We start from the raw sequence: 21,313 nt of genomic DNA, 5'->3' as shown, positions 1-21,313 counted from the left end.
TGTAAGCTTCAAAAGTTTAGCGCAGGAACACACGTTATCTAGCATGGTAACATAAGACTTCCGTGAATACGGAAAGCCTGGGTTTTGGCTGTGAGCCTCACATGAAACATAATACTCTATGACCATATAAAAGGAAAACCTTGGCATTCTGCTTATTTATCAAGCAATTATTTTAATGGGGGGAAAAAATGCTATTAACATATCATAAAGGTGAAGTAGTTGGGAATATTGCCAAAACAAGATATTAAAAGACTGAATGGACATGAATGCCCAAAAGAGATCAAGCACACGGCCTGGACTTGTAAAAGCACATAGGTACAGCTAACAATGCCCTTTACACTGAAATAATGCATTTACTAATACACTACGGAAAGAAAGTTTTAATGCAGAATGCACAGTGCTCACCTAAGAGAGGATTCTGCACGTCATGGTTGAGTATTCTTTGTAGGTCTGTATCTTTCCAAACACCAGCTTCTCGAGAAATGTTGTGCAAGAGAGAGAGCTCATAGCTGCCGTTTTCAGCCAACTTGGTATGGGCAGCCTTAATGAAGAACACCAAAAGGAGGCGAATTACCGTTAGTGTCACATAATAAAATGCTCACCTAATCAAAGATAAGCAATACATATAATGCATTTTGCAGAATACTGCAATCTCAGTTTCTCTATACCAAGTAACTTTTCCCAAAGCAAGAATAAGAACCCATGTATACGTATTTACATGAAAAACGCTTGTTAAATAAAAGGGACCATTTGGTGTCCCATAAAGCCCCATCAACAAAGAATGCATTATGCTTTGTACATTTTCATTTATTTTGTGCCACTCTGGCTGCTTCAAGTAGCCTATTGCTTGCAGGAAAGTGTTCCCACTGAAATCATTGGGAGCACTTTCTAAGTTTGTCTTTTTTTTTTTTTTTTTTTTAACTATTTCTGGATGGTCTGAAAATAATTTTGCCAAGGATGTTGCAGGTGCCACAATGCAGTGAAGTACAAGCAGATACTTATCCATCATGCAATACCACGGGGGACGCATCTGATTGGCCCCAAATGTATTCTGCAGCATGACAACCACTTCAAGTAATCTACTGTGTAAAGAACAAGGAGTCCTGGAAGCACAGGTTTGGCCTCCACAAAGTCCTTATCTCAACACCTCCACGTCTGTCTGAGATTACATGAAGAGAAAGACGCAACCGAGGGTGCCTAAATCCTCAGATTAACTGGTTAGTTCTCCAAGATGTTTGGAACAACCTAGCTGCTGAGTTCCTTAAAGTGTACATAGAATTGGTGCTGCTTTAATGGCAAAGGGTGGTCACAACAGATATTAATTTGATTTAGATTTTTCATCTGTTCACTCATTTTGCATTTTGTTCAGTAAAATTTTAACATTTATATTTTTGAAAGCATTCTTGTGTTACACCATTTTTTCACACCTGCCTAAAACATTTGCACAGTACTGTATACACACACATACACTATATGACCAAAAGCGTGTGGAGATCTGACCATCACACCTATACGAGCTTCATTTAAGTCATTTAAGGGCCTCAGTCTGACAAAGATCTAATTTATGTTCGGCAATAGCAATACGCCACATACTTATCAGTACTACTCGCTTAAGGGGTTTGGAGTTAGCGATTTTTTTTTTATAAATATATTATATATATATATATATATATTTATTTATTTTTACATTGGAAGCTTAAATAAAATCAAAATCCCCCCCCCCCCCAATGTTCCCAGAACAGTATGGATTGAGATCCCTTTGGGATTTTTGGATGCCAGTGAAGTCAGTGATATCACCGGGCTCAGAATAAATCTTAATTTGCATTTTTGGCACAGCTTTTAAGCATGTATGGGTATGTCCTAAGGGGTGTGAATGGGTTAATATGGAGTTGTCTGTCCCTTTGCAGCTATAATTTGTGACCATTACCAGAAAACACATTTCCACTGCCCCAGATTCACTCAAGCCAACACTTGGACTAACGCATAGTGATCTTTGGCTTGTGTGCAGCTGCTCCGCAACAGAAATGCATTTCATGAAGCTTCATGAAGTGCTTGTGCTGATGTTTCGAGAGGCAGTTTGGAACTCAGTAGTGAGTGATGCTACAGGACAGGCGAGTTTTACAACCTAAATGTAAACAGTCCAAGAAAAAGATTTTTACGAGTTTCAGCACTTGGCGGCCCTGCTCTGCGAGTGCACGTGGTCCAACGCTTTGCGGCTGAGCTGTTACTCCTAGAGGTTTCCGCTTCAAACTAATAGTACAGGGGCGTCCAAGTTTTTTCTGCAGTGGGCCACTTCATCAGAATTGTATACGTGCGCAGGCCGCAATCACTCTTTAATAAGATATGCGGATTAAAATAAATTAAATGACACAAAACCTTTACTTTTCCTCTCACTGATTTCTGGGCCTACAAATTCAGGATTCTGGATAAGTAAAAATAAAATAGTTCTATTTATTTTAGCGATGCACTAAAATGAAAATTCTGGACCAAAACCGAAAATTCAGGGTTCACTTAGCCGAAACTGAAAATGACCCCCCCACACTCTTAATAAAAGTAAGTTACACACCAAAATTGTACAAAAAATTATATATTATGATTAGGGCTGCAACAACTAATCGATAAAATCGATAATAATCGATAATGAAAATCGTTGCCAACGAATTTCATTATCGATTAGTTGAATCGATTTTTATCGATTATTAAATGAGGGTTTTTTCAGAGCAAACGCTCTGAAAAATACCCCTCATTATATAATCCGTTTAGTCTGACTCACAGCAGCAGCTCCTACTTACCAGTCCCTCCCTGTAATCACTGACAACTGGCCCCGCCCCTTCCTTCTCCCAGAAGGCCAGAACCACATGGCTGTGACACTCATCTAACTGTAAGTATAAAATTAATACTTGGGCTACTGAAAGTTAGGGGAGGTGGGAGTTAATTTAGGGGCAGTTATGGTTAATGGGGTGTTTAGGGTTAATTTAGGGGCAGTTATGGTTAATGGGGTGTTTAGGGTTAATTTAGGGACAGTTATGGTTAATAGGGTGTTTAGGGTTAATTTAGGGGCAGCTATGGTTAATAGGGTGTTTAGCGTTAATTTAGGGGCAGCTATGGTTAATGGTGTGTTTAGGGTTACCGTATTTGCTCGATTATAAGACGACCCTGATTATAAGACGACCCCCCAAATCTTAATATTAATTTAGGAAAAAAAGAAAAAGCCTGAATATAAGACGACCCTATAGGAAAAAAGTTTTACCAGTAAATTTTAATTCATTTAAACACTTTTTTTAATAAAAGCTATGCTTGAGAAAAATATTTTGGTTTTATTTCCTTCTATTTTCCAACCTGCCTCCTAGTTATGCACATCTGCCCCAGAAGTGCCTTATACCCCCTATATGCCACTGTGCCCCATGATATGCCTTTTAACCCTCTAAATGCCACAGTGCCCCATAATATGCCTTTTAACCCTATATGCCACTGTGCCCCATGATATGCCTTTTAACCCTATATGCCACTCTGGCACTTAGAGGATTAAAAGGCATATTATGGCATATAGGGAGGTTTAAGGCATTTCAGGAGGCAGAGTGGCATTAAAGGGGTTAAAAAGCATTTCACAGAGCACTCTGCCTCCAGAAATGCCTTACACCCCCCATTTAACACTCCCCCTCCCTCTTCCAAACTTACCGGTGCTTCTGAGTTGGGGGGGCGCATAACACAGGAGGATCCAGGTCCCCTGCATCTGAGCCCCCGGTGCTTAGTCCGGGCAGCATGTAGAGCTCCACGCGATATAATCGCGTAGAGCTCTACACGATACAATCGCGTAGAGCTCTACACGCTGCCCGGACTAAGCACCGGGGACTCAGAAGCACCGGTAAGTTGGAGGGGGCATAACACAGGAGGATGCAGGTCCCCTGCATCCTCCTGTGTTATGCCCCCCCCCCCCCTCCAACTTACCGGTGCTTCTGAGTCCCCAGTGCTTAGTCCGGGCAGCGTGTAGAGCTCTACGCGATTGTATCGTGTAGAGCTCTACGCGATTATATCGCGTAGAGCTCTACATGCAGCCCGGACTAAGCACCGGGGACTCAGATGCACCGGTAAGTTGGGTCGGGGGTTAACACAGGAGGATCCAGGTCCCCTGCATCTGGGTCCCCAGTGCTTAGTCCGGGAAGCGTGTAGAGCTCTACGCGATTGTATCGTGTAGAGCTCTACACGCAGCCCGGACTAAGCACCGGGGACTCAGAAGCACCGGTAAGTTGGGGGGGGGGGGGGTAACACAGGAGGATCCAGGTCCTCTGCATCGCTGCGGGGGATCTGGATCGTAGTCTCATAATCAGACCTATTTGAGGTCTGATTATAAGACGACCCTGATTATAAGACGAGGGGTATTTTTCAGAGCATTTGCTCTGGAAAAAAACTCGTCTTATAATCGAGCAAATACGGTAATTTAGGAGCAGCTGTGGTTAATGGGGTGTTTGGAGTTAATTTGAGGCAGTTTTGGTTAATGGTATGTTTAGGGTTAATTTAGGGGCTGTTGTGGTTCATGGGGTCTTTAGGGTTAATTTAGGGGATGCTGTGGTTGATGGGGTCTTTAGGGTTAATTTAGGGGCAGTTATGGTTAATGGGGTGTTTAGGGTTAATTTAATGATGAGGACTGAGGGTTAATTTTATTAATTTATTAAAGTTAACTTAAGGTGCAGTTAGAGATAAAGGGGGGGCAAACTAAGGGGAATCTAAATCCTGGGGGCAGTGAAGATTAACCCAGTACTTATTTATAAAAGTATGGTCTGTGACTCTGAGGGGACTATGAGATATCTGGGGGGTATAAGGCATATCTGGGGAGGACGGAGTGACATATCTGGGGTTATAAGGCATATAGGGTATATAAGGCATATGTGGGGAGGGCAGTGTGGCATGTCTGGGGAGGACAGAGTGGTGTATCAGGGTGTATAAGGCAAATCTGGGGCCCAGAGTGGTATATGTGGGAGGCAGAGTGGAGTGGCATATGTGGGAGGCAGAGTGGAGTGGCATATGTGAGAGGCAGCGTGGAGTGGTATATTTGGGAGGCAGAGTGGAGTGGCAGGCAGAGTGACATATGTGGGAGGCAGCGTGGAGTGGCATATGTGGGAGGCAGAGTGGCATATGTGGGAGGCAGAGTGGCATATGTGGGAGGCAGAGTGGCATGTGGGAGGCAGAGTGGAGTGGCATACGTGGGAGGCAGCGTGGAGTGGCATACGTGGGAGGCAGCGTGGAGTGGCATATGTGGGAGGCAGAGTGGAGTGGCATATGTGGGGGGCAGCGTGGCATGTCTGGGAGGCAGCGTGGCAAGCCTGGGCTCAAACGTGCATAAATTGGGGGGGGGGGGCTGGTTGCGAAATAAAGGCAAGAAATGCATTTTATCAAAGTTTTTTTATTATGCTGTTTGTATTTAATATAATTTGTTTATTAAATTATTTTAAATAAATGAAAAATTTACATTCATTTTTTTTATCCGATTAATCGATAAAATAATCGGCCAACTAATCGATTATGAAAATAATCGTTAGTTGCAGCCCTAATTATGATTGTTAACAGCAATCTCAGGCATACCCAGATTCCAGCATGTACTGGTTGGCTGGGCATTGTATTTTTTGTCCAATTTTAGTGTGTAACCACACTTTTATTTAAAGTAACACACCACAATTGGACAAAAAAAATCAACAATATGACTTGGCATGATAGGAGTGTGATTGCTAACAGCAAACACACTCTTTTTATACCCAGGCAACCAGTAAATGCTGGAACCTAGGCATGATGGGACTGTGATTGCTGTTAGCTATCACACTCCTATCATCCCAAGTCAGCCAGTACATGCTGGTACAGGGTGGCTGTAAGAGCAGACCCCATACTGCTGGCAGCATCAATACACAAGGGGGCAGCTAGCCAGGTTTCAGCATATACTGGCTGACTTGGCATGATAGGAGTGGGATTGTTAACAGCAATCACAGTCCCATCATGCCTAGGTTCCAGCACTTACACATCCATGCTATCACACACAAATTCATTCATTCACAGATTCATTCCCTCAATCAGGCATACTCATTCAAACACCCTCCCCCCACCCCCTTACCTGCACTACAGCCCTCTCAATGCCGATCACAGACTTCAGCAGGGGGCAGAAAATAGACCCTCCCACAAGTAAGCAGCAGGGCTCTTGTGATCCTGGCTGCCGATCTCACCCGGGCCGCACCTCGAAGTCCCGCGGGCCGCATTTGGCCCGCGGCCCCTGTAATAGTACCTAGTGACCTGGGGCAGATCTAACAGGGCAGACATTTTAAAAATGTTTAAAGTCACTGTGCTCTTCAGTACAACCCATTCTACTCCCAAAGTTTGTCTATGGAGATGGCATGCCTATACTTTATTTTATACACCTATTAGCAATGGGTGAAGCCAAACATCTAAACTCCATAATTAGGAGGGATGTCCACATCCTTTTGGCCCTATAGTGTACACAAAAACTAAGGCATCACGGATCCTCAAAAACTTAAAATTTTAAACAAGAACCACCAAGGCAGCTTACCTGAATAGTATACTGAAATTTCTCCCAACGATCAACAGGTAGCTCATGTGGTAAACATAACAAAAGTTCAACACAGCTTCTGCAAGATGAAAAAGAGGAAAAGGTCAAATCTTTTCTAGGAAGAATTGAAAAATAAAGTTATGTTAGATCAACTGGAAGTTTTATATGAAGGAATAGGTTAAAAGCCTGGTCATCCATATATAAACTTAAATCTGGTCCAGACTACTATGCCGCATATACAACATCAGCGGCAAGAATCATCGAAACGGCAGTGCCACTTCCACATTACACAAGAAAGCCTACAAAATGTCACTAAAATTATAATAAGAGTAACAATTTAAACCAAACAAAAACGCTAGGCTTATTTTTCAAAAGTAAAAAAATAAAAATGAAAACAACATTGCAAACTGTTCACCATGGTAGCAAAGAGAAGGTGGTCAACGTAAGTAAAGTAGACATTAAGCTTTGATTTCATTTCCATACTCTCATATATTGCACTGACATATAGTGAAGAGCAGCTAACCATGCGTATCTGAACATTTCCAATGCCATTTCTTTGTTTGTCCAAACAAAAGGTATTCTAAAGAGGCCCGTGCAATTTAAATTGTCTCCATAGAAACCATATTTTTGTGGCCTTCTCATCAGTGGGAGCTGCAGACATAACAGTGTTTGAATACACTGGCTTAAGTCACACTAGCTATGATCACCGTTTCATGTGACATTCTATGTTGAAACAATCCCTAAGGACTGTTTATATGAAAGCATGGAAGCCCGTTTTGTGTCATCAGGTAAAATAAACCTTTTCTGGAATGCCGTCACCTACTTGATACACTTAACTTAGTGTATAACATTATAAAACCTCTTTTTTTGCGTGGAGTTACCGCAGCCAATCACACACCTTCTACATGAACGTGATTTTGCTGGTGTCAATGCGATTGGCTGTTTAACTAGAGAACGCCTGTTCCAGTTTCCACACAGTAAAACTGACAGCAACACGCAAAAAATTAATTTTGGGGACTAGACTGTTTTGAAGATATACCGTATAGGCTAAGTTATAGGCCGCAACCTAAAAGTTAGGTGCTTTTTTAAAGAATTTTAGATTTTTAAAAGAAAATACACATTAGTGGAATAGTAAAACAGTATTCTACCAGACATACTGTATTTTAACATTTTTGGTATCTATTATGCAGTTAGTCAACATATGTTACACACAAACAGAAAACCAATAGCCATTTTAATGCACCTTACTTTTAGATATGCCCCTCTGCCCCCAGATATGCCACTGCCCCCCCCCCCAACATATGCTACCACCCCGCTGCCCCTCCAGATAAGCAGCCCCCCTAGACTTACCAATGCAGACTCCGGGGTGTCTAGGGGGGCCAGCAGAGGACATCTGCGCGATACGTGGGAGATAGTCAAAGCACATCGAGCAGACTTGTCGGCAGCAGGTGTTGGTTACGCGCATCGCTGCAGCCAGTGAACGTCTGCGCGATGTCCTTAGACAACCTCCCGTGCCGGCACTCAAGTCCCGGAAAGTGCTGGCAGGGGAGGCTGTCTTAGCACATCGCGTAGACGTGCACAGCTATATAGTGGGGCCTATGAATCAGTAGCTAAGCGGTATATAAACAGTAATATCAACAGGCTATACAAACTCAGAAACGGGAAGAATATTTGAAGTGGGTCATACTTACAGAGCTAGTCTCTCTAGCACCAGGGCTACGTTCTCACACTCAGAGGTAAGATACGACCTTGCTTTAGCATAGCTTTGGATTGCCACAGTATACACCTCCAGTAAAGGCAGAGAGTATTCCGATGCCTTCCACTTCTCTGCATATTCAAGGAGAGTCTGTAAAAACAAAGAATATAAAATCACTTTATGTAGTTATATATTGTAGTAATATATAGCTATAAACAGAGGAAATAGTCTAATGCTAGGCTGATATTGGTCTTTTTCAATAAGCCTAGGATGACTTTAGGTGCTGTCAATTAAATGTTGGAAATGTTGTATCTACCAATGGTAATACAGTAACAATGAACAAATACATAATACTGCAGAAGCCAAAATAAAGGGTACTCACTGTCACCGTAACAATCCATATTTCCGATTAGCCTAAACATTGCTTGATTATCAACAGGATATGCTTGCTAATTGGTGACATATACGAAAATATGCATACGTGTCCCATTATCAGCATGTTAAAGAAAGGACCACGGCACAGACACATTCATTGACATGTAAAGGTAACCAGTGGAGCGCCAAAGTTACATTCAAACTATATTAGATATCCCAAATACTGACTAAGGTAGAATAAGAAGTACAGCGGGACTGTCACAAGAGTTACTACTAAAGAAAACACAGCTTTTGATACACACTTTACAGCCATAAACATTAGGCTACTCTTGCTCGGGTGTCATAAACATCACATGATCTTGATGGCAAGCAGATTCAAGGTGTATGTGGAACACTACTGTACTACATCTAGATTAGGTGAGCTACAATGTAGGAGTACATCTGAGAATTTACGCTTAAAGTATAAAGAATGCATATATAAGTACTTTGTAGTGCTAACCATTAAGGTCTCGTTGGATCCCTTGGAAATCCCGTGAGCCAGTGCTGAATCTAACTGAAAGTATACTGTTGGCAAACACTGACAAGCAGGAGGTTCTTTCAGCTGAATGGATCTCCTGCGAGCCAAGTACCAGGGGAAGGAGTGAAACGCATTGGGGGAGGGGGGAGATTCTCATAAATGCCTCCATGCATTTGTAGGAAGGAAAAGATTAAAGAAGACACTTAGCTCTCATACTTCTTGGGCGTCTCTGTAACCCGGAATGTTTCTTTCATGTGTGCATATGAACCAGAAGGCTCTGGATGATTAAGACTTGCTCACCAAAAGTTAGTATGACAAGGAGTCAGAGGGGTATATTCACTTAAAAGAGAATTAACAGGAAAGTTGCGCTATGTATTGTAACGACTATGTATAATGCATAGCTAAATTAGCAAGATTATCTTTACATGTTATATTATGTATTAAACAGGGCCAGTTCAGGTCTCCAAACAGAAGAAGCCTGTCAGTGTTGGCTCTTCATAACGACTAGCGAAGTGACAGTGAAAACTCTCCCGTCAACCGTCTTTTTAGTGAATATACCTCTACCAGAGCATTTATGGTAGATTATACACATGACAAACTGAAAATCCCTGCGCAATTGGTGCAGGCAGCATGTGGTTGTATGGTTAGGATCGGGTTAACTAAATTAGCTTTAGCGCCATAACCGTTAGAAAATTCTGGTCGCGCTCGCTCTGCCCATTTTTTGCCCGTGCCCAAGGCAAACTGTTGCCTGACTGCACTGACTTTTGAGTCTGGTGAGCAGTGGAAAGCAGGAGAGCCACGGGTGGCTGTTGCTTTTATTGGGGTGAAAGTTACCCTCCTAATAAAAAGGGGTGGACTGGCTGAATAGGTAGTTGGTCTTCTGGCTTACAAGGCGGTTGGCTGGGCATTATTTAAGTTTTGGTGATCTGGGTGTGGACCAGATGCCTTTGAAATGTTGAGGGTTTGTAAATTTGGTTGTCCTGGCTATTGTGCTAATGTGAAAAGACCATGGACTGTTTTCATCACGTTTTTGTATTTTTATGTAACTTAGAACCACATGACAGTTGTCTATAAACACTATCGTGTGGAAACCAGAATCTGGAAGATCTCCAAAAACCACATTGTGTTCAACATATCCATGTAGGAAAGGACTATAGAGATTGGACTAAGCCTTCCGTGGTCGCATGAAGCTCGGTACAATATGATTAACATGCCGTACACACTAAGGTTGCTATGGCTTTTGGACTTCAGTAAATATAGGAAATGTCAAAGACTGATATCTCAACACCAGAAAAACAAAGTAATCTCCCCAAAAATTGTGACAGCAATAGGCAATTCAGAAAGCACTGCAGCAGACATGCTATTATCTGACGGGCAATGCCAGCTGACTTCCTATTATTGAATGTTTCAATTCTGGCTTTTGCACTTATCCTCCTTTGCAGAGCTAAGAAGAACAGATAACAAGACCTGTCGAGACTATTAATTCTAACAAGAAAGGGAAAAACACAAGCAAATTCTGTTGACCAGAACACGTTTCATTTAATTTGTGTCAAAACTCAACCTGCCCAATTTATTGTCATGTAAAGATGCGCAAACTTTCAGTTTCCGAGTAGCTTGGAGACATCCTAGGGTGCGAGACGAGCAATTTTCGGTTGTAACAGACTGTTATTTCACTTGCCAATTACCAGGACCGGAAGTGAAATCTGGCACCTGGCCGGGGTTAACACAAGGCATGCATGGAGCAATAATCTTATTGCATTCTGCGTAAAATTTAAACAAAATCCCAACTCTCTGAAACTTCCTTTATGGCCGCCATATTGCCTGTGATAAAATGACAGAGGGCATGAAACAAACACGACTGTCATGGTTAAGCTGTCTTCTATCTTAACAGTTGCACTTTTTTCTTAAACATACACACATTATTTTTCTCGTGACTGACAGGTTACCTCTGTCATGGTCGCGGGTCAGGGTAAGTTCAAACTAGATTTCTGAATAATACACATTCTCTTTTATTCTATTGTTCCAAAGAAAGCGGGGGCTATTAGACACACAGCCACTTTTAAAGACAGTATAGATGTACGTTTCCTATGTCACCTTGGAGGGTTAACAATAACCATGGTGCTTACGAATGCCTGTCAGGCTTTCAAGATTATTTAACCTGCCTAATAATAATGTTTACATTAACCCCTTAACGTCCATTGCCGGGTCAGGCACGTCATGCAAAACGGTCACTTAACGACCTATGACGTGCCTGACACGTCATGAGACTTAAACAAGCTTAGAAAGTGATCAACGATCACTTTCTAAGCTTAACCCCTTAAGGACCGGGCTCATTTTTCGTTTTGTACCCTGTGGGACCGAGGCTGTTTTGACACTTTTGTGGTGCTTGTGTTCAGCTGTAATTTTCTCCTCACCCATTTAGTGTACCCACATAAGTTATATATTGTTTTTTTCAGGACAAGATGGGCTTTCTTCAGATACCATTATTTTGATCGTATCATCTTATTTACTATAAAAAAAATAAAAAAAACATGGTGAAAAATTGAAAAAAAAACACATTTTATGACTTTTATTTGAAAAATCTTTTACTCACCTAAAAAAGCAAGTAAAAAAACTAGCTAAATAGATTCTACTACTTGTCCTGAGTTTAGAAATACCCAATGTTTTTATGTTTTTTTGCTGTTTTTTGTAAGTTATAGGGCAATAAGTACAAGCAGCGTTTTATGATTTCCAAATCTTTTTTAACAAATCTGGTCAGTCTGCCTCCATCTCCTCTTTGGAACATCTTTGAAGCCGGTTAACTCAATTTAACCCATTCAAACCATATATTTTTGAAAACTAGACACCCCAGGGTATTCCAAATGCTGTTATTTTAACCCTTTCCATGCACCAATTATAGAACTACACTTTGTCAAACTTTGTAATAGTAATTTTTTTTATTTTTTCACACAAATTGTACTTTAGTTATAGATATACAGGTCCTGGTATATGCCACTGTCAAACAACACGCCAATGTGTGTTCAGGAACATCTCCTGAGTGCAGTGATACCCGACATGCATGGGTTTGTCGGGTTGTTTCAGATTTAAAATGCCACATTTGGGAAGTGCGCTTTTTTTCTCCATTTTGGTCAGTCTGTACCTATGCCCTATATTTGAGCTAGGCCACTCCAATTTACCCCATCAGCCATTTTTTTTATATATTAGACACCCCTTGGGTATTTGAAGTGCTTTTATTTTAACTCTTTGTTGAGATTTTTGAGAATTTTTAGCACTTGCTCAAAATAATAAACTTTATTTTTTAATTTTATTTTATTTTTTTAATACTTTTTTTATATTTTTTTTTACACATTTTGCTGGTACTGGATGGTTCATCTAGTGACATCACTGCATAATTATTTTTAAATGTTAGCACATTTTTTTTTAATTTTTTTTTCCATTTTTTATTTATTTTTATTTTTTTTTAATATTTTACTAATCACATAGTGATTAGAAAGCTGGGCTCCATTGACTTGCATGGTTGAATGCAGTACCTGTATTCAACCAGCAAGTGGAGCCAGTTCTCTAGAGGGTCTGGAGACCCTCTAGCGAACTTTTTCGTCTTTATTGTTTTATTTCCCGGGCCGCCGCCATCTTGCTTGATGGCGAAGATCACCGGCAGCGGCGGCTGTGACCGCTCTCCGGAGCGGTCACAGCCCACCCAGAGGTAAGTGTTTGGTGTCGCTGGATGCCTCCTGATCGAGGCATTCCAGCGACACCATTTAAGTTTAGGAGGCGATCGTTGATCGCCTCCTAAACGCTTTTAAAACGGGCGTCCGCCGCCATACAATGTATGGCGGCTGTTGACGCCCCGGGGAGGGGCCAGACATGGCCCCCGATGCCGATCTCGGCCTTGCTGAATGCCTCGACATCGAGGCATTGCAGCAAGGCCGTTTAAGCGAAGAAAGTGATCCTTGATCACTTTCTAAGCTTATTTAATTTTTTGACGGTTCAGGACCGTCAAAGGTCATTTAGTGACCTTCTTGTTATGACGGTCCTGAACCGGCAAAGGTCGCGAAGGGGTTAAACGGTGTTGCTGTAATGCCTCGATGTCGAGGCATTCAGCAACACCGAGATCGGCATGATGGGCCATGTCTGGCCCCTCCCCTGGACGTCAACATCCGCCATACATTGTATGGCGGCGGACGCCTGTTTTAAAAGCGTTTAGGAGGCGATCAACGATCACCTCCTAAACTTCAATGGTGTCACTGGAATGCCTCGATCAGGAGACATCCAGCGACACCAAATACTTACCCCAGGGCGGAGCGGTCACAGCCGCAGCTGCACGCAGTCTTTGCCATCCGCAAGATGGCGGCGGCCCGGGAAAAAAAAAAAATAAAGTTGAAAAAGTTCGCTAGACGGTCTCCAGACCCTCTAGAGAACTCTGGCTCCACTTGCAGGTTGAATACAGGTACTGCATTCAACCATACGAGTCAATGGAGCCCAGCTTTCTAATCACTATGTGATTAGTAAAATATTTAAAAAAATAACATAAAAAAGGAAAAAAAGAAAAAGCTAAAAAAAACCATGGTAACATTTAAAAAAGTCCAAAAAGAGTAAAATAAATAAAATTAAAAAATAAAGTTTATTATGAGCAAGTGCTAAAATTAGCGCTGTATCTTCCCAAAAATCCTGACGTGGAAAAATTTAAATAAAAGCATTTCAAATACCCAAGGGGTGTCTAATTTAAAAAAATGAATGGTTTGATGGGGTAAATTGGAGTGGCTGGGCTCAAAGATAGGGCATAGGCACAGACTGACCGAAATGGGGGGGGGGTGGGGGAAGCGCACTTCTCCTATAGAAAACTATAATTTTAACAATGCAAAAGCCACAAGAACATATATCTACGACAAGCCTTCAAGTCACGTCCCATTGATACTACTTTTATCTAGTTCTCACAAGAATCTCTCTACATATGCATTATTCAAAAGGATAACAGCTACTCGTTTCCTTTAGAGGAGAAAAGGCCCGTAACTAATTATGGAGAAATACAAAATTGTGATCAAAAGACATTCCCAAGGCAAAAAAAATCACATTTTAGCCCAAGGATTTAGAATGTAGTCTTATCGCGGCATGCACATAACAAGACCAATTACTGTGAGTGTGCCCCATGTTTTATTTAACTAGCGAAAAAACATCTTGGACACTTATCCAATTGGACAGTGTTGTGGTAGTATTTGTAACCTCTGGCAAGACATACAAAGCCAATTAAAAAGCAATTGTAAATAAAGTAAATTGGAATCACTATTTAGGCATTGAGCCTAAAGACGCTACACAATAAGCCTTCCAACGTTCATGAGAGAGACCTGAACAACTGTCTGAAGGACAGGATGGCCACATCTCCAGGGTATGAAGAATAGACAAGGAAACATCTTTACATTTATTGCGTAGACAGAATAAGTGCCTCTTCACCATAGAACTTTTTGTTTTGAACAGACCTTTTAACTTGATTTCAAACAAAAGAACACTAAAGAGGTGATGGTCCCATGCTCCTATATTTATATGTGGAGGGGCAGCCATATTGTTTGTTAAGAAATATTTTGTCCTAAGCATTTCGTAGTCAACTGGCACCATGAAGTGAGCTGTAATTTAGGAGAAAGAAGCACAAGAGACCAATACAATAGAGAGCAGTTATTTTAAATTAAAATTGCTAATTTGTGCTTCTCGCAGTAAGACACCCCCTGTGCCTGTCTATTATCCATCATATAATACACCACCTGCTTTGGTTTGGTTGCTGCAATAAAAACCCACAGGAGCATAAGTAAAACGCCTATGCAGGGTGCCATAATTGGAGATAATCGCTCTAGCGCATTACCAAGTCAAATGTACAATTAATTATCTACAGTGCATTTTCAGTTCAAATAATGTACACATGACAAAATTAATTTTCAAGACGGCAGGCTGATAAGTAGTTACATCTTTTATTGGTCTAGTATTTATCTGAATGACCAATGTTTCACCCCCCTGATTTAGTTGGACTTCTATATAGCATTGCACAGTACCTGGTAAATTGTGCTAGTAGGTAATACACTTGGGGAACAACTAAGGAGAAGATGGCTTGTATTAATTATTTTACTCATTGCTATGAAAAACTGTAGACATCACAAAATGTTTATCATAGTTAAATTCATTTATTAAAAACTGCCTACAGCATTATCTAAACCAGGACTACACAAATCTCCTGCATGTGCAGAGGCTACTGTGCTACTAACTGCGGGTCACACAATGTCACCCACCACCCAGTTACTCATAGGAAGGGAAAGCCAGCTGCTGGAAAGGAACCAGCTCTGCATAGAGCGATTTTGTCTGTAAACCCCGGATGCCAGGAAGAAATTCCAACTACCATGCTAACATGGTTCCTGGGATTTGTTGAGTCATGATCAGTTTTGGGAAATATTTTCTGTCCTGAAGTTCTCTGCCTTCTCCTCACTCAACCACTCCTGAGATGACAATATATACAACTAGTGCCAGGGACATCCTGCAGCTTCATCTGTAGAGGCATCATTACATCTAGGTGATCACGGAGGTCTATATGAGAGAGAGAGAGAGCGAGAGAGAGAGAGATGGCAGGAGATCATTGGTTCCAACACCGGCTTGTTTCTGATGCATGAAGAGTTGGACTGGCCCTACCTAATGCATAATTCAATGGTTGAGGAGACTTTAGTTAAATCGGTGAGATTTTGTCATACATTATACAGGGAAAGTCAAGCTCTTCCTGCAGCAGAAGCTAACTGGGGTTGGCCAGAGTTGTGGCTTCAGCTCCTTGACTTCACTATATGTTACAAATTCTCCACTCAACACTTCCTTTAGTGAATAGACCCAAACATCAATCTCCTGCTTGTACTGTGGATGTAATAAGTCAGCTGTCACTACATGCATAACAGACACACTTAGACACAGTTGTTCCAATTGTATATATACATATAGGACGAGGCCCAAATAAATATGGTTTCTTTGCACTTGTTAACACCTTTACATGGGGCTGCGGACAGAACTGCAAAACGTAAAATTTGTGAAAATGACAGATTTGCTTAAAATGGCAATTACAAACACGAGCACATGGCTTTTCAAATTTTCTCCTGCTCTATGCCACATCTATTCTCTTTCAAGGTTTGTTTAGCGGTTCACATTAAATTCCTTTCACGAGTGGAGAACAGTGAAGACAAATGTTATTAAGCGTGTGAGCAGGTGCGTCTCTACCTAATGTATTGGTTTGTCAGTTCTAGTGTTGTCAGACCCTTTGAACGAAAGATTATTATTATTAATAGTGATAATGTATACATTATACTCCACTTCTGTAAGTCTCTGGACCCCAAGTGCAAAGGTCTTGATGCTTAACACATTACCTATGGATATTAAAAAGAGAATTTGCTGGGTTTGTTTACAGGGACATAAAAACTATGGTGCACACAATAACCGAAGGTGTTAAATATATTTCACACTACAAAATGCTTGAACGGAAGAAATAAGCAGATTTAATACCACATTCTTGCACCATGTTCTAAACAAATGGTAAAAACGTGCTTTTGTGATCTAGTTCCTACCCCTGCGGGAAAAGGTGGCAATTCTTCAAATTTCTAACCTATTCCAGTTGTGATCGAGGGCCAGCAAATTTTGCATAACATTTCCGCACACAAGGAAGAAGGCCCAATATTATGAATTCACTTTGTTAAAAGTCACCAGTTGACAAGTGCTGTGTGAATTCTCTAAAGAAAAAGGACAAAGAACAGAACACACTAAGCTGAAACAGAGTGCCCAAGGGAGGAAAAAGGCTTCTAGGTGCAGCGCAGGACCGTGGGCCGAGACACAAATGCTTATGGGGGATTCCCTTACGCATTTGCAAGAGGCACAACATGAACACTTACAAGAACTCTGCTATCATATGCATTAAAGTACATAGGATAACTAGAGAAGATGGCTCAAAGATGTTTACAATACCATCTAGTATGCCGCTCTACTTAAAAGGCATCACAAATGTCTCTGGACTATAGCTAACATAGGTGGTGGAACTGTAGAGAATGACAGGATGCCCGCTAGATAGCCTCAGTGCATACAGGACTCTAAGAGTATCAACAAACAGGTATGGACATTATAAGCCATTAAACATGGGAAACCACAGGACACCAGTGGATGCAAGACTCAGTCATCATTGCCGAGCTTTCGCAAAAGTCAAATGCACCTACAGCCACCAAGACTAAACCCTAGTCCACCCTAAAACCTGTAAGTGTGCCCAGAACACATTCCACCTATCTGGCATCAAACTGCAGCCACTGCTGAATATCCCATGATGTCTCCAACCACATTTTTGGAAACTGTGTAAAGTTTAATGTAAACAAGTGTATTATTTACAAAGTCTAAAGCGGTTACGTGCCACATTATAACATGTTTAGTTCCAAAAAAATAAAAATGTTATTAGCAAAGTATTATTGACATACTTAAATAAACACTCCGTTCACATTTTGCTTGTGACTTGTCAAAGGCACTGGGAATTCCCGGCCACGTACAAGCTATTAAGGCAGCAGATTGGGTGGCTTTTGGTTTTGGATATCGGCTGCAGGTGCAGACAACAGCTGGAAAGAACTAAGCCTGGCATAACCATCCCATGATCAGCGAAATAAGAACTAAAATGCTTTGCCAGCTTTAGCCAGTCAACACATAAAAACGTAACATATGGTCTATACAGTCGTCTACTCCCTTCCAATAAGGGGAGGGGGCAGAGAAAACAACCGAGAGGATCACAGTGATAAATAAATTCGGTGTTTGCGAAAAGAAGACCTGGAAGAAATTTAGATAATCTGTACATTTTACAGAGTGAGTGTGTGTGTACACAGCAGGGTCACATTTGGTTCTGACAACCTAAGCAGCTACTTCATCCAAATATCCATAAGAATTTCAAATCAATTATTCCAGACATCTTGGGCCTACTTCAGCGGCTCTATACCTGAAGGGAAGAAACAGATTTTGGAATAACCATTGGTTAATTAAGTATTACTTGTAAATCAAGCATGATCATTGAACACTTACTGGACCGGGGCTTTTTCATAAACCAACGACCAGAGGTGTTTTTTTGTTGTTGTCATTTCTACCTTGTTTGTTAGACGACAATTCCCCCTTTCCATATCTGATAAACCCGCACAAATCATACATTGCTTTGTTCAGGAGAAATAGGAGCTCTATTTATTATTAAAAATTATAATGAAAATAGATTTTTTTTAAAAAATCTACACTAAAATGTGGGTTTTTTTCCACCCAATTTCGCTTGAAATGTCTTCTATATGGTGAACACATTCAGGGCCACATCCATCCTTTACATATTACCCTATACTATTGGCTTAAGAGGTATGGGGGTAGTGATTTTTTTATATATTTGTAGTGTTAGAGCGAAGAGGTACTTAAAAATAAAATAAAAAAAATAGTGTGTGTGCTCAAGTGTGTGTGTGTATATATATATATATATATATATATATATATATATATTGCACTGTTCCCATTGAAGTATGGCTCAAGATCCCTTTGGGGACCCCTTACACATTTTTCATGCTGGTGATGTCATGGTGACATCACTGGGCTCCCATTAAATTTTATTTATATTATATTTTTCCCCTTTCTTTGACCCCGCTAAGTATATCCTGTCCTCCAGTGACCTTCCGGTGGATGTCAGCACCGACACCTACCGGAAGGGAATGTCCAATTGTGTGATCGGGTATTCCTTGTTTGACAGTGTACTGGTGCTCTTCCGCTGTTACACATGATCAACGGGGAGAGTCCAGGTCACTGCAAAAACATCAGGACGTCATTAGACACCAAAACAAACTTAACGCTACTTGATATGCCGCACTGGCTGCAATGAGCTTCTGCAGTGGTAAAAGCTTGCAGTACAATTAGAAGAATGATCTTAGTAGATGTACAGCAGTTAAGAAGTGAAATAAAGCACACACTAGGCTGTACACCCTAAAACTGAGTATGCATTTGAGCAGTTAGGATTAAATGTGTGTCCTGGGAGTTGAATTGTTTCCTTATGAGTATAATTTCAGTGTGCAATTTTGCATTTTCTGCAAATGTCTAGATTTTAGATGGATGCAATTTGGTGCTAATCAGATTGCCAAATACTATATCCTGCACACCTACCTACCACAAAAGTCTTTTGGCTGGACTTCTTTATTGCAGAGTACTAGCGAACAACTTCCAGGAAAGCAGTTTAGTTTGCTGTATATAGGAGACAAATGACATGCAATCTAAAGGTTAAAGGTGGCAGAGCGGGCAAAATGATCGCCCTTCTCCTCTCTCCAACCTTAGGGAGGCTGCCTGAACCAATTTACCGATGAGCAACTTAACAGGGGAGACAGGAATAACCAAAACAGCGACATGAAGATGCCAAGATAGCTGCTCCCACTGAACCCACACAACGTGTACTTCCATACATGCAATCGCTTGCATATACCATAAGTGTATTTACTGTATTGCAGACGTCCGACGTGGTAAATGACATTAAGAACACTGGAAGTTTGATGGGGTTACAGATGCTTGTTTATTTGGTTGGGCCTGGCAACAAACAATAAAAGTTGGAGGGTCAGATCGGGCAACAAAGGGAATCTTCTGTGTGAATGGGAGACTAGCCCAGCCAACAAAGAAAGCGGCAATCACTGCAGGGTACAGTAGAGAAGGCTGTGTTGTACGCTCATTAAAGATGAAAGCTAATTGATCAAGCCGTCTGCTTACTGGAGACCCTGAAAAACAATGCAAAGCGACATCCTATGTGATAGAGGGGGTTAAGAAATAAGCCCCTTAGTGGCTATGATGCAGCAGCAACTGGATCTAACTTGAATGGAGGAGGAGGAGGCGTGATCAACCCTTCTCACCCTCACAATACTAACCCTCTCCGGAATCAGCACCCACAGACTGCGATCTAATCGCGTGGGAGATCCCACCAGCGACCCCTCTACCGATAACAGAGCGGAAAGCTGCTTCCCACTCAGTAATGTACGGTAACATACATACATAGAAAACAACATGCCAGTCTCGTTTCAGACGGGAGGCGGGCAGCTGCAGATTAGAGCGACAGGGGCGTGGAAAGCTATGGTGGATGGTTGCATGACTATTAAAAGCCAAAGAGGAAGAATGGGGCCAGGGAAGGTCATCGCCGTTGCCCTGCCGAGCGCCAAGCGGGCACGCAACAAAAACGCGCATTTTGCGAAACAAGATCCGTGTAAGGTCACGGACTCCCCACCCCACGCTGATGTCACTCATACTGTCCGCGGTTACTTTAGATCGGAGAGAGGAGGGGAGGGGGGTTATCTTTCCGAACTAGGACGCATCAGGTGTAAGGAACGCGATCTGCGACGCACGGGGATCCCCAGCACTGACTCACCGTGATTAGGACGTGCACGGGGCTGACAGGCCTGCACATGCATGTACCATGTAAATACACAAAGGAGCTGCCATTGATCCCGCCCAGCGCACACACACACCATCATAACAGCAGCTGGCCTCCACCTCGGCTCTTAGCCATTCCCGAATCCACAGCAAGTACCAATGCGCCCTCACGAGCGGCTCCCCCCTCTCTCGGTACCCAACAGCGGCCATATCCATTACACCGACCTGACAGAAGCGCTGGCAGTAGTCGGTCGCAGCCTGCACGGCCTCCTCCCCCTGCTCCTCTTTGCTCTTCCGCAGGCGGCTTTCCAGCTCCTGCAACCTCTCCTCTAAGAGCGGGATCTCGGCGCTAAGGTCCGGGCCAGGGCTGCACTCTTGCTCGCCCTCTCCGTCCGCCATGTTCACATCCTGCTCCGTCTCGTACACACAAACTCTCAGTCACCGCCACTGAGCGTCAGGCAACCACAATGCCACGTTCGGACGTTGTGGCGCGCACGTCACAATGGGGAGGGTCACGTTACACCCGAGCTGCACGCTCTGATCCCGCAACCGCCAAACCCGGCGATACTCCTACGTGGGAAGCGCTCCGCCGGTATTCGGGATCCCGAGAGCCGCGGCCACGTTGTTAACGGCCGGAAGCTATACCGTACGCGCTCACGTCGGCTAAACACACAGCCGGGGAAACCATTATTTGTATCGCGCCTGGCACCGACACAAAGCTCTAAACGTTACATAATATGACGTTCGCTGTAATGTGTTTTGGTAA

General features: G+C 42.2%; 1 protein-coding gene across 1 annotated transcript in view; it reads right to left on the bottom strand.

The window, feature by feature from the left end:
• LOC149302488 (zinc finger protein 292-like) overlaps positions 1-20,946 on the bottom strand; it is a 31,582-nt gene extending 10,636 nt beyond the window's left edge. The window contains exons 1-4 of the mRNA XM_089482565.1: positions 20,773-20,946; positions 8,242-8,396; positions 6,551-6,629; positions 406-541 (exon numbers count right to left, since the gene is read on the bottom strand). Of these exons, the coding sequence (XP_089338691.1) occupies positions 406-541; positions 6,551-6,629; positions 8,242-8,396; positions 20,773-20,946 (544 nt within the window). The remainder of the gene's footprint in view (positions 1-405; positions 542-6,550; positions 6,630-8,241; positions 8,397-20,772) is intronic.
• Positions 20,947-21,313: the final 367 nt, after the last annotated feature.

The sequence above is a fragment of the Sceloporus occidentalis genome, unplaced genomic scaffold, assembly GCF_023333645.1.
Source record: "Sceloporus occidentalis isolate IW3139 unplaced genomic scaffold, rSceOcc1.0.p SCAF_19, whole genome shotgun sequence".
Classification (NCBI taxonomy): Eukaryota; Metazoa; Chordata; class Lepidosauria; order Squamata; family Phrynosomatidae; genus Sceloporus; species Sceloporus occidentalis.
This window is presented reverse-complemented; position numbering and strand designations above follow the sequence as displayed.